Below are 13,369 nucleotides of genomic sequence, written 5' to 3'. Positions count from 1 at the left end.
TGTGACGCTTTTATGTCAAGGTGAGTTAGTTCGTGAGTTTACACTGTTCATGTTGCCACTGTTATGGGATTATATCCGGGTTAGGGTTATTCTGACGTGGGGACGGTTGACGTGTGAGGTTTGCACTTGACGTAAGTTGAGAGCTATAAGGGGACGTCGTGGGCATTGTACCTCTTTTTCCTTCCTTTTCTTTTCTTCTTTATCCGACAATTCAATATTTTACCTGTGACCTACACCTGTACCCAGCCGTAGGCCCTTAACCGTCACGACGATAATCAGGGGTTCCAAAGGGATCGAGGACATGAAACAACACCCAAACGATAACAAAAATCACAGTACACAAATTCGGTACAACATACCCCCAACAATACAACCAATAGATGACCTTGATAATCCAGGATTTGTAATTGAACCGCAACTGCCGAAACTGCTCTCCATCTAGCCCTTGACGTGACCAAATCCTCCTTCACCACGACAGCAGCTACACAGGTCTCCGTTCACGAAAGGCAAATATCCAGAGACACGGTACACTCAGAGGGGTGGTTGGCTTGGCTCCTCCTCCTGGCAGGGCCCTAGATCAAATGATCCTTGTGGTCCGACCACTGCTGACTCCATGAGGGCAGGGCAGTGAGTGACTGGATCTTCGACGAAGGATATCGTCACGGCGGACTGATCTTGTTCTTTTTGAGATTGGTCGCAATACCAAGGCAGGGAAAGAACATGGGCTGCTTTTGCCCATCGACACAGCAGGACGTGTGTCTTGGGAGTCGACCATCTGTAATGACAGGGGTTCATTGGTTTGGGTCCAGTTCCAACCCCGGCGTCATTGGGAGGTGATTGCTCAACATCCGCCTGTCCCTTCAACCGCTCCGGACTTCCACCATATGCGTTGCCTGTGTAGGAGAGCATGTGTTCGAGTCCAGCGACCGCATTGCGTCGTTGCCAATAGCGAGGGTGAGATCTACCCCATCGCACATGCCTCGAAGGTCGGAAGCCAGGATTTTCGGCACGGGTTGTAGATGACAAATGGGTGTCCTTGGCTTTTGGTGTCAAAGCGGAAGAACTTGCTGCTGGACTGCCATTCCCAGACTTGTAAATGGCCTGTTAGCTGTCTCAGTGTAGATAACAAAACAGACCATGCATTATGAGAAAACTCACCAGATCTATAAAGATATGCATCGTGTTGCTCATGTCATAGACTCAGGAGCTGCTTGCACAGAAGTCTCAAGATGATGGTATGGGTCGCAATGTTTCACGACGGTCCGGTCTTCAAGTTCCATATTCTCGAACTTGAAAGACAACTCCTATGAGCTGTGCTAGACTATGGAGTAAATAAACAGCAAGGAGAAAATTCGCCACTTCTCACACGTGCTACCCATAGCGCCACTGGGTCCGCTAACGGCTTTGGCCGAGGACGCGCTTGCATCAGACGGGATTTGGCTTGAATTTAATTCGGAGCGTTGAGAACCCGGAACCTGGTTGCAAGTCCCTAGCTGTCCCTAAAATGAGACGCTTGTTGCATACTGTGTCAATTGTAATGCTATTGTCCTTCACCATTGCACTTGCTGGGGCATTGTCTTCCAGCCGGTCTCGAGATTGCTCTTTATCCCCACCGGTTGCGTCTGTGAGAATATGGGCTTGGGATAAATACCAGAGTGGATTTGCATATTCAAGAGAAAGCTTCATCCCAAGTCGTAGTATTCATGGGACTTGATGATTATAAACCACTTCGCTAAGTCCATAACACACGGGGCCGCTGTCACGGCCATTTACAAAGGCGCAGGCGGATATGAATCGGCACGGCCTACTGTCTGGGGATTCGTGCTGAAGTTGACTAATATTCCGTAGTTCGGTATGTGTTGATCATCGGGTACTCCGAGCATCAACGGCCTGGGGAACTTGTGATGATTCGGGTGGCTGATGAAAGCGTTGCGGCAACATCCACTGTACTGTGCTGGTGCCAGTGTCCGGTAGCGACGGCGGAGACGAGGTTGAAACAAGCTCGTCGCTGGAACTTTCTACCGGAGCTAAGTTTGAGCTATTCTGCTAGCGGGGGAGCTAGGGTTCAAAATAGTAAATATGTGGGCTACCTTCCTCCCGTTGATCCACTTATCCCCTCTTTGCTCTTGGCAAACAACTGGGGTACCTATTCAGCCCCTGCGGGGTTAAGATGCCAAACATGATTCTCTCTCCTGGGCATCGTCAACGACAGAGCACCCTTCTATGCGAAAGAGTTTTCCTGAGTATCACGTATTCGGGCTCTTTACCCTCGGTTAAACCATCGCGCAACTCCTGCTCAATTCTGCACTCATGCCAGAGATGCAGTGCATCGAGAGGCGCAGTCGTCCTTGGGTGTGGCCTCCGCGAGGATCGGTCAACAATGCAGACACTGGCTGACGAGGCTCTGCCAACTTTTCAGCTGCAAGCCCTCGCGCAACACAACCAGGACGCCACATCTCGCTTTTGTCCATTCAGTGTGCTCCGCAGACCCCCTCGTTCTCCATCTGGCTTGTTTCCTTCCAATCGGAGATCAATACTATGCATCGTTATTGCCTCCCAGCCGTTAGCCATGGCCCATCTCCAGCTTCGAGGAAACTCGGGGAGGGTGTGACGAATCCGGCATGGAAGATGCATGTCCAGGGTAACATGAAGACCGCATATATTGCTCGAATCAGCCGAGCCGATCACCAAAGATGGACCCTCGATGTCAGTCTTCCATCTTTTTGGGGTGACCCTTCTCCGTGTAGATCTCTTCTTCTCCCGCCAGAAGCTCTCATCTGAGCCTGGAGTACATAATTATATTTCTCAACATGATACCCCTTCGATTCCTCCTCAGTGCCGCCCCTGTCCTTGCCTCCGCACATGATTTCTCCGCACCACCGGACAGCTCCAGACAGCAAAACCCTTCGCTCGTAACACGCGGCGAAGGATTCATCCGCTCCCCGCTTAATGTGCTGCCCAACCCAGCGCCACCAAAACTGATCCGAGGCCGACAAAATGAAGTTACCATTGAAAACCAGTTCACCGGAACCCGCTACGGCGTCGACATAGAGGTCGGGACACCCGGGCAAAAACTGACGCTGATCCTGGATACTGGCTCGCCAGACACTTGGGTGAACCCAACATGTGACACTGCCAATGTGCCTGACGACTGTCGATCGTTCCCGGTCTACGACTGGAGGAAGAGCTCAAGTCTGAACGCAACGCGCGTGACCGACATCCTCGTGTATGGGAAAGGAAATGCGACAATACAATATGTTAGAGAGAGTGTCAAAATTGGAGGTGCGTCTGAATCTCTTGCTGGAACGCCGTGCTCTCGTCCGAGCTGTGACTTATGTTGATCTTCCACATGACAGGGGCCACGGTTAGAAACCAGGTCATCGGCGTAGCCCTCGAGTCCCACGACATCCCCCTGGGAATCCTTGGCCTCTCGCCCCCTATTCGAGGAGTCAACGAGTATCCTTACATTCTCGACACGATGAAAGACCAAAAGTTGATCAACTCGCGAGCCTTCAGCATGGATCTTAGAACCGTCGACTCCCCCGAGGGAGCGCTCATCTTTGGCGGCGTGGACACTGGAAAATACATCGGATCTCTAGCCAAACTCCCTATGCTGCCTCAGAACCAAACTCCAAGGGGAGCGGACAGATACTATGTCACCATGAGCGGCGTGGGACTAACATACCCCGACGGTCTAGTTGAAAGATCACAAGAGCTTGAAGTCCCTGTTTTCCTCGATTCGGGCGGAACACTCAGCCGACTTCCCCGACGAATCTACCAAGCCTTCGCCTCCAGCTTCGCAGACACCCAATACGACCCCTCGACCGGTTTCTATTTCCTCGACTGCAATGTTGCTGATCTGGAAGGCTCCATTGACTTTTACTTTGGGGATAAAGTGATCAACGTGCCCTTCAACGATTTCATCTGGCACGTTCAGGGGTACTGCGTGCTGGGCGTGCTCCCAGATGACGACGGGGAGCCGGTGCTGGGAGACACCTTCCTGCGAGCGGCCTACGTGGTGTTTGATCAAGACAACAGAAACTTGCACCTGGCTCAGGCGGCGAATTGCGGAAGCAACATCATTGCCATCAGCACGGGGCCAGATGCTGTGCCCAGTGCGACAGGCAGGTGCACGGCACCGCCTCCAAGACCGACGTCTGGGAACAATAATCTGGATGTCACTGCTGAACGTGGCCCTACGGCGACCTTCACCGGTGTGGGACCCACAGGTATCGATATCGGGCCCGGCCCAGTAGCCACAAGGGTGAGCGGGACGGGCCCGCTGGGGATCAACCCAACCGGACAGTCCAAGGCTTATTCTCTCAAAATCGATGTATGGAAAGCTGTTGTGGGAGCTTTGGTGGTGGGGTTTATCATGTAGTTGCGGGTTATCGTCATTGATATAGCAGTGTACATAAGACTTGGCGAGGAGAGATAGACGGCTGGGTTGGGTTCCTTTAGAGCATGCGCGGCGTTCAGGGCTTAGGGGCGAGTTTGTATTCCAACTTTGATTTCGATTGTACGTCGGCTCGATTCACTATTTCAAGGCAGCTAACAGCGACAACATGAGTTTTCTATTTCACCCCGAAAAGTAGGCAAGATACCTAGTCGTCTAAACTGCAGCTGATAGCTGACTCACGCCTTGCCTCCAAACTTGGCAAGATACTCTTCGTGCAGTTTCTTCTGCCTGTCCCAGTCCTTCTTCAACTTTTTGGCCTGGCTCTTGGGCACTGACTCACCCCCCTCGGCCAGCTTTGTTGGCAGACCGTCAGCATCCCACTCGGTATATTTGGGGTCGTCCTTGAACATGTCTTGCGGGGCCACCTTGGCCTTGGTCCACTTCTCCTCCTCGGCCTTCTCTCTAGCCTTCCGGGCCTCCTCCTTTTGCTTAGCCTTCTCAGCAAGCTGGGACGCTTTCTCCTCTCTCGCAGCGATAAGTTTGGCAGCAGGCACAAACTTGATGAGACTGGGCTTATCGGTTTGATCATCGAGCTGTACGCCAAGGTCGGTCAAGTCATAGTCGCGGATACGGTCACTGAGGGCGAGAACAGCCTGCTTTATTTGAGGCTCTGAAGCAAGGGTTGGGGCGACGGCCCGTAGCTCATCGCGGAGACGGGAAGTGGCACGAAGATATGGCAGCGCCAGCTTCTCCACGTCCTTCTCGCCACTCTTCTCTACTTCGGCAAACTCGGCGTCTGGGGAGTGCTCGAGAGCAGATTGAATCGAAGAGGCAGAGAGGTGAAGCGATTGAACATCAGCTTTAACCTTCTCGTACGCAGCAGCGTAGGGCTTGATCGCTGTTTGGGGGTCGACGTCAGCCGCAGCGGTAGCAGAAGATGACCCCCAGCCGAGGCCATCGTAAGGTGGCTTTGCGGTAGCGTCCAGGCCAAAGATACCTACGATCTTTGTCACCCAGCGGGCCGCCGCCTCGACAGGCTGAAGATTGGATGACTTTGCCTTGTCGTTCATGTAGATGTTGGCGTTGCGGACCAGGCGCAGGATCACTTGCATGGCACCAGGAGTGTCAAAGGAATTGCGAAGTGCCGCATCGAGGTCCTTCTTCGCTTGCTCGATGTCCTCAATGAGACTGTTTCCGGCGCCTGTGAGAGACAGGTACTTGACACCATCGGTTGGCGCATCAACCTCGGCAAGCTTGGCCTTGATATTGGTGAAGAAGTTGTCGACAGTATTCTCCCAGTTATCGGCCTGCTTGCGCATATCTCCCGAGATCTCCACACCATCATTCCATCGGCCCATCAAAAAGACGATGCGCATGTTTCGCGCTGTGTATGTGGTAGCCAGCGCGTCTTGGATTGTTTGAAAGTTCTTCAAGCTTTTGCTCATCTTGCTGCCGGCAATTGAAAGGTGACCCATATGCAAAAAGTAGTTGACCCATGTGTGCTCGCCCTTGCCGCACTGGTGGAAAAAGGCCTCGCTCTGAGCCAGCTCGTTGTCGTGGTGAGGGAAGGCAAGATCAATGCCACCCGAATGGATATCCATGTTGTCGCCGAGCTTATCAGAGGCCATCACGGAGCATTCAATGTGCCAGCCAGGTCTCCCCTGACCCCAGGGGCTGGGCCAGTATGGCTCACCGGGCTTGCTCCGCTTCCACAGTGCAAAATCGGCGTCACGTTTTTTCTGGCCGCCTGAACTCTTAGACAGAGAGCCCTCTCCTTCCTCCTGCAGGGCCTTGTCGTTTCTGCTCTCCGGGCGCAGCCTTGCGTAGGTATTCCCAGCCTTCTCAAAGGCACCAATATCAAAGTAGACTGAGCCGTCGGCCTCATATGCAAACCCCTTCTGAATGATTTGCTCGACAAAGGACACAATCTGGGGCACATACTCAGTTACCCTCGTGACGGCGGTAGGCTCCAGAACATTCAAGGCTGCCATGTCATCGTTGAAGGCCTTTTCCATCCTCTGAGTGAGGTCAGTGAAGATGGTCTGATCGCTGGTGTCGATCGTCTCTTTGTACAGAGAATCGAGATAGGGAAGCAGAATATCTTCAGCACCGTCAAAGCCGGAGGAAGTCTGGAGGGACTTGGCTGCCGAGTCCATGTTGTTCAGGTGCATCTTGATCTTGGCCTCGGCGTCCCCTGGCCTACCCTCTCCACTGAGGGTCCCTCCTGCAAGAACCTGACCGTACGCGGCATCTTTACGCGCCTGGTAGTTGTTCTCATCCAACTCTGGTTGACCCTGGGTTACCAAGAGGGGAAGATTGCTTTGAGCATACGCTTGGAAGGCCTTGGAGACGAGTTCTCGGAGCTGCTCGGGGGTATACGACTTCTCTTTTTCCAAGTCAAGCAAGCGCTGTCTCCTGGCTAAATGGATAGATTAGGCTCTAGTTTCAAACACAAGGATAACGGTCAAGTGTACCTTTGATGATGATCTTGTCGTCGACATCTGTATAGTTCATCACAAAGTTGACTTCGTAGCCGAAGTAGTCCTGGAATATACGGCGAATGATGTCTGAGAGTTTGATTAGATTCAGAAGCTAATCAAGGTAAATGTTTGCAACAACTATACCGTTGGATAGATAGTTTCGGGCATGGCCCAAGTGACTGAGGTCGTAGGTTGTTGGCCCGCAAGCATACCACGAGATTTTGCCGTCGGTCTTGGGTACGAAGGGCACCGGCGGACCGGGCTTTAGAGAGTTGTGGACTGTGATAGACGCCATCCTTGACTGTGAATAAAACCGGAAGTACCTCGGGGGTTGCCTGGCGATTGGCGTCAACTTCTTCAATGAAGAAAAAAATGGTCGTGTGCCGGCGATGGAGCGCATGCAGGACCTGGGAGAGTTGCAGTTTCTGGAATGACCTCTGAGGGGTCAAATCAGTCTAGCTGCGTCGCAAGTGTCTGGATGTAGAATAGAAATAAAGGTCACCGTGGCCGGTTGAAGATGAGTCAAAGCCGTGGTGTTGCGACATCTCAAACCGCTTTGGCGGGGCACCTGCCATTGGATTGTTCCCCACCACAATGTGGCGCAGCTACTCAGCTGGCAAGCTCACACCAGCCACACCCTGCCCGGGCACTGAGAACGCAGGACAAGACACATTGTTTACTACTTGCAGTACTGAGAACATATTAGGAAAAGGAAGAAAGTTTAAACACAAGGATTTGCCTCTTATACTGCTCTCTCATATTTGTAACATCTCTTGCAGCTTTCGCATCACCTCATCAACAAGATCACCAACTGCATCCAAAACCTTTAGACCCAACTTCTGCGACACAATCTCGATATTCCCCCGCTTCCTGTAATCCTTGTGGCAGCACACAATCAACTTGCCTGACCTTGCAAAAAGCCCAAACTCCAACAGGCTGATGGGCGCGTCTGTCTGGGGCCCAAAATACACCACCACCAGATCGGCCTGGTTCAACCTGTCAAACTCCCATTCCACCTGTTCCCGGAAGGGCGCAAAGTCGATGTCTTCCTTCCATGAGCTGTCCCAGTCCGGTCGAAGGGGGTTGAACACGGTAATGGGGAGGTGTGCGATGGAGTGGAAGAGTGTGTCTCGCCACTCTGGCCCATCAGTTCGAGTGGTTGTGCCGGCCAAAAAGATGGTTTTCTTGCCTGTCACGGATGGGCGTGATGGGGCTTGTATGAGCTGAGCTTGTGATGGGGTTGCCATGCTAAGATATCCGACATTCATTGCACCCGAAGAAGATGTGCGAGAAATGCCCATGGTTTAAGTCGTGAGATCCAGCCGAGATATATACTCAGGGCAGCGTTTGGCCAGATGGATTATATTGAGGCTGGGGCTTTGCCTCCTACCCCCAGCGCAGCCAAGTCTGTTAACAAGGCACACTAGGGCAGTGGTTTCGTTCAAGATTTTCATTCATGCTCTTGCAGGCAAGGCATAGTCGCCATCTCTAGTCATGATGGAGGTTGAGGTCAAGTTAAGGTTTTGGCGAGATTTGCCCGAGCATGGACCACATGGACCAGCGACCCAATAGCATCAAGATGGCTTTGTTCGTTACAACAAATTTCCCCACCCAGCTGATCCAACCATGCAAGTGCCTAAAGATGGCGCTGTGTCTCAGGAGGCGCCTGCACCGGCACCGAGAAAACCCTTCATAATGAGGCGAACTGGAGTCAGCGGGCTTTCCCCCCCTCCATCTCGCACACCAGTTGTCGAAAGTGAGACTCGACACTCTGATGCCACCCGTCAGTGAAGAGCCCTCGATTATGCACCTTGAAGAAACGATCCACGTGGGCGACAAGAAGGCGTCCAAGAGGTTGTCCAACGTCCCTCCGCCAGAAATTCAACGAGAGTTTGATACCGCTCTCAACAGCGAGAGCTACCCTTCCCCCTAAAACCTCCGTACTGCATTCCTCGCTAACATTCATATACTAGATAAAAATGGTGCGACTGTGGGCACCAAAGGTTGCATGCTTCCTCCGGGCTACCAGCAGTTTAACCATCCCGAGTTCCCCTGGATTTGTCCCAGTCGCTCTTGTAGAGAGCTATTTGACGCTCTTTTTGGCCTAGGGAAGCATTTTAATGTAGGCTTTGCGGCTGATACTGGAAATCATGTCGGCCCTGGCTAAGCATGCCAACTACTCAGATATCACACTGCGCATCTCGTCTCAATGACAATATGGATGGAACCCTTTCCGAACTTGGCAAATATGACAGTGCTACAAAAGGCGACGGGATCCTTCACGGCGGGTACGCGAAACCACCCCTTTTAGTATCCAAGAAACCCATCAGCCTCGCCGACGACCCCATGGTTGAGCTGAGCGTGCAGAGGGCTAGAGACCGTGTCGCGAAAAAGTTGATACAGAGGCAGGGCTTGCTAGCTCCCCGTGATGAAGAGGAGTCCACGCTGGACAGCCCATCCCCTCCCCCATCTTCAACTCGCGCCTCTACTCGTTCACAGATAGCTGTAACACCTCTTGCGGCTCCTGCCGTTCCCGCTGAAGGTCTGACGACAACCGAGGATAACCGGCCCTATACCATGTGGCCAGACAACAACGGACAACTCGTCCATATAAATGGTGCCTTACTTCCAACAGGTACCAACTCGACAGCGCAGTTGCCGACCGGCCATGGATCTGCCCCATTCAGTCCTGCCGCTATCTTTTCAAAGCATGCCATGACCTCGGTCGGCGTTTTTCAATCCGCATCCACCGTGGCATCGGGCTGAACGATAACCTCGACGTGACGTTTTCTGTTGTTGAGTTGGTGGGGGGGGGGAAGGGCAACACGCTGGAGGCCCCGTATGTTGTATCCCGCGGCCGCTGGAACAAACCCGAAGAAATGAGCCTTCGCAAAGTCCCGACTTACCCGTACTTCAAAACATGCGTGTGGGTGCCCGTGGACGACGATGGTCAAGAGGTACTAATGTCCCGTCGCATGCCAAACCTGCTCGACGACAACAATCCGGGCGACAGTCCGATTCAAGCGAAAATGGCGGCATGGAAGACATCCCTGAAGATGATGTTGGCCAGGGCAAAAGAACCTGAGATGATACAGAAGAGGAAGAGGATTCATACCTGGAAGGACCTGCGGCCAAGCGCTCCCGCCTTGTAACCTTGAGGATCACACAGCAACAGCAAGCAGAAAGTTCCGCCATCGTGATACCCGGTGCCAGGCCCATACCTCAAAGCGACCTTGAAATGGAAGAATGGGAGGTCGGTGGCCCGCATGCTCAACACACTTTTTCCAGCTCGTACCTCTCGAAGCAGGTTGCTATTCCGGGACATGAGAACTTGTCGATTCAGGTCTTGAATATCGCTTCCGGCACGAGCCATGTCTTTGCCGCAGACAAAACCAAGACTCGGGTGTGCATGCTTGCGGCTGGGAAATTGAAGGTGCTGTTTAAAGAAGGGAAGAAGCAGCGAGGAGGGCGGCGAGGAGTTTGTGATTGGAGCCGGGGGAGTGTTCGTAGTTGGAGCAGGAAGGCAATGCTCGGTGATGAATAGATGCTATGTTGACGTGAGGTTGCAGGTGACGAGTTGCGGGATATAGGTTTTGGACAGGAGACCGGGGCGGTTTCGGGGCATTCATACCAACGTCCCCAGTGTTCGTAGGATGAGATGAGATAGAGGGGCATTATGAGACCCATTTGTGCGCGTTGTTTTCGATACCTCGCCCATTTTTATTTAGACGTTCTGACTAAGGCAAGCTATGTTGCTTAACATACTATATAGTTCATCATTTACAACTAAAAGCTTATTTGCATCGATTCCATTGTTGTTAAGATCAGATCGAAGGTAGCTAGCTCCTTAAACGAGCGTAAATTGCTGCAGATTTATCCCTACATCCCGCAACGCATCTGGTGAGACCTCGAGCAGGTGTGGTTCCCTTTCGTATCTAATACAGGGGATACCACATTCCTCTAAAACTTGTGACGGATCGGTTTCCAGTGTTCTGTATTCGTCATTACGCAGACCAGAACGAAACTTATTGATTTTATTTTCGGGAAGCACATCCTTGCGATATCTCCAGTCGACAGTCCGGTAGTGTTCTGGCAATGCTCCCGTGATAGCTTCGCCATCCATCAACCCAACAACGAAGCAGCTTCCTGATACCTGCCACTGATTCTGCTCGTCGGGAGATGAACCATCCCTTTCTTTAGGTGTCAAAACAACCGGCACCTGACAACCCAAAAGCACACATACCAAATCGCCAGCCTTTACCGAGGAAGATGCTACTCCAATATCCCGATCTACTGTCCGAAAAACAGATCTGCCTTTCATCCTGTCGCCAATCTTGGACAGGAACCTCTCCATGCGTTGCCATGTCGGATCATAGAGACACCATATCTCGTGGAAGGACCGTGCTTTCCAAATGATGAGCATGAGTTCTTTGGCTTCTTGTAACGAGAACAAGTCAGGTCTGTGAACCATTGTCTCTTGCCCAGCCTCGAAAACTTCGCTGAGATTGCCATACAGGAAAAGCCTACACCAGGCCTCCAACCACGTCAGACCGGTGCCTGGCAAGAACCATTCTTGTTCATCATAGTTGTCAGGTACATGCTTGCACCAGGACCGGATGCAGTCGAATACCATGTAGGGCTGGCCATCGTAAGATCTTTCATCCTCCCAGCGGTCAATCCTTTGAACTTCTGAGATTGGTACACCGTTGGCCGTCAACACGCCATCACCCACGTATTCGACCTGGGCCGATATCCAAGCAGAGGCGCTCCAGATATTTTCTGAATCCGCCGCCATCCTCATGGGCGATGACCAGTCAGGGACCCAGCTAGGGAGGCTGTCCAATTCAATGGCAGAGCGATCACAGGATTCGAGGAACCCCAGACTCCGAAGCTTGGTGGCCACTCGAACCGCAAAATCGGTGAAGATAGCCGCCGGGTTTTTGTCGTAGTCCGGCTTGATTCCCAACTGGCGGTACTCGGGTGGGAGCAGGCCCAGGTTGGCGTAGATTGCGTCCCTGGGATCTTTCCAGTTCAGCTTGCTGTTATCGAACCGAAGCCGATCAAAGGACAAGAAGGCACCATCATACAGCTTCGCACAAATGTTAGAGACCAACTCGCTGCCCGCCTTATACTTCTTTTCCATCTCCTGGGTCCATACTCCATATTCATCCACGCAGGTGTAGGGTTTCACTGCCATCCAGCGGGCAAAAGTCGCGAAAAAGTGCCAATCGAGCTGCTTAAACCCGCAGACAAGCACTTTGTTCTGTGACAGTTTTACTTCCTGTCGTACCCATAGCCTTGTGAAGTACTCCCTGTTGGTGAAGTGACACAGGTTCAATAACGGCCAGGGCCATTCAAATTCATAGGGTACCGATGCATCTGCCATGGGCGCGTACTTTGTCTTCTCCAACAAGTCGGTGGTCTTCATCATCTCATCGCCCCAATCGACATTTATGCTACCACCGATCAGGTCGACCCATTCCATCGCCTCGTCGCTGTCATCTGCGAATGGACCAACCCATACATATGTCTTGGCGGCCTTGCGGTAGATTTCACCCATAAACGCCACTTGATGGCTACGTTCCGCTACATTTTGCTGGTCAATGCATATGGCGTCAATCCACATGGATATCCATTCCTCTGTGTCCCTGAGGTGTCGGAGTGCGATCTCGAGATTTTGCGTCACCATGATGATGTTGTGGTTAGGGTCAACCTCTTCATAGTTCGGTGCCCAGCAGTCTTGGACGAAGACAGGCTGTGGGTTTTCCTGAGAGCCCCAGACGTAGGATAACGCGATGTAATCTACCTCAGGCGCAATAGCAAACTCCTCGTGTACTATCGAGATGACGATGTCGTCTTCGAACTCGGCCGGTAGGAGAGAGATCCATCTGAATTCTTGTTTGGATGGGTCCAAAGGTTTGTATTGAAAGGTTGTCTGTGCAGGCAAGAGGCCAGAAGGTTCGTCGGTTGGGTGTTCAAATAGTGTTGATAAACCGTAATATCGACGGTCGAATACGGGACCCCAGTCAGGCTCCTGTCTCTTCTTTTCCCTCTGTTCCCTCTTTTCTCTCTGTTTCTTCTCTGGGTCTTCCTCTTCACACGACTCTTCATCACAGGGTCCCTCTTTCTTATTGGGGTTTTCCTGCTTATTAGCCTCGTCCACCTCATAAAAGTCTTCTTCCTGTCGTTGCTTTTCCTCTTCACAGGGCTCTTCTAGCCCAGAGTGCTGCTCCTGGTCAACCACCGGTGCCAGTGCAACAGTTATCGTGGTCATGGGGAGTTTATCCGGTGGAACAAGCCATGTACAAGTCTAAAGCAAGCAGTGCGTAGACACAATGGAAGAACTAATAGTGCATGCCCATCACATCCCATGTGGGTTTCATGCTGACTTTCGACAAAACCATCCACGTTGAGCTTAGGAAGGAAGCTGCTCGCCAGAAGAAAAATGCGAGATGAAGCAGCTGGATATATGTAGGCGCCCAACATGTTT

The 13,369-nt window shown here is 52.1% G+C and overlaps 4 protein-coding genes across 4 annotated transcripts; 1 reads left to right on the top strand and 3 right to left on the bottom strand.

Moving 5' to 3' along the window:
* Positions 1-136: 136 nt before the first annotated feature.
* Positions 137-7,279, bottom strand: CYR1 (cysteinyl-tRNA synthetase; the record flags this gene model as incomplete). The annotated part of the gene is made up of 4 exons (XM_062946764.1): positions 137-1,089; positions 1,159-6,818; positions 6,874-6,966; positions 7,024-7,279. The coding sequence occupies 3 exons, from the start codon at positions 7,277-7,279 to the stop codon at positions 4,636-4,638; spliced, it is 2,532 nt and encodes an 843-aa protein (XP_062800983.1). The 3' UTR covers positions 137-1,089; positions 1,159-4,635.
* On the top strand, positions 2,133-4,562 carry QC764_404700 (uncharacterized protein). The gene is made up of 2 exons (XM_062946763.1): positions 2,133-3,282; positions 3,357-4,562. Exons 1-2 carry the CDS (start codon positions 2,811-2,813, stop codon positions 4,379-4,381), a joined length of 1,497 nt encoding a protein of 498 aa, XP_062800984.1. The 5' UTR covers positions 2,133-2,810; the 3' UTR covers positions 4,382-4,562.
* Positions 7,280-7,634: 355 nt separating the features above from the next.
* QC764_404720 (uncharacterized protein) lies at positions 7,635-8,126 on the bottom strand (the record flags this gene model as incomplete). Its single annotated transcript, XM_062946765.1, has 1 exon — positions 7,635-8,126. The coding sequence occupies one exon, from the start codon at positions 8,124-8,126 to the stop codon at positions 7,635-7,637; it is 492 nt and encodes a 163-aa protein (XP_062800982.1).
* A 2,600-nt stretch (positions 8,127-10,726) lies between these two features.
* QC764_404730 (uncharacterized protein) lies at positions 10,727-12,568 on the bottom strand (the record flags this gene model as incomplete). Its single annotated transcript, XM_062946766.1, has 1 exon — positions 10,727-12,568. One exon carries the CDS (start codon positions 12,566-12,568, stop codon positions 10,727-10,729), a length of 1,842 nt encoding a protein of 613 aa, XP_062800981.1.
* Between the last annotated feature and the right edge of the window lie 801 nt (positions 12,569-13,369).

The sequence above is a fragment of the Podospora pseudoanserina genome, chromosome 4, assembly GCF_035222485.1.
Source record: "Podospora pseudoanserina strain CBS 124.78 chromosome 4, whole genome shotgun sequence".
NCBI lineage: Eukaryota > Fungi > Ascomycota > Sordariomycetes > Sordariales > Podosporaceae > Podospora > Podospora pseudoanserina.
The sequence above is the reverse complement of the archived record's forward strand: the minus strand, read 5'-3'. Positions and strand labels throughout refer to the sequence as shown.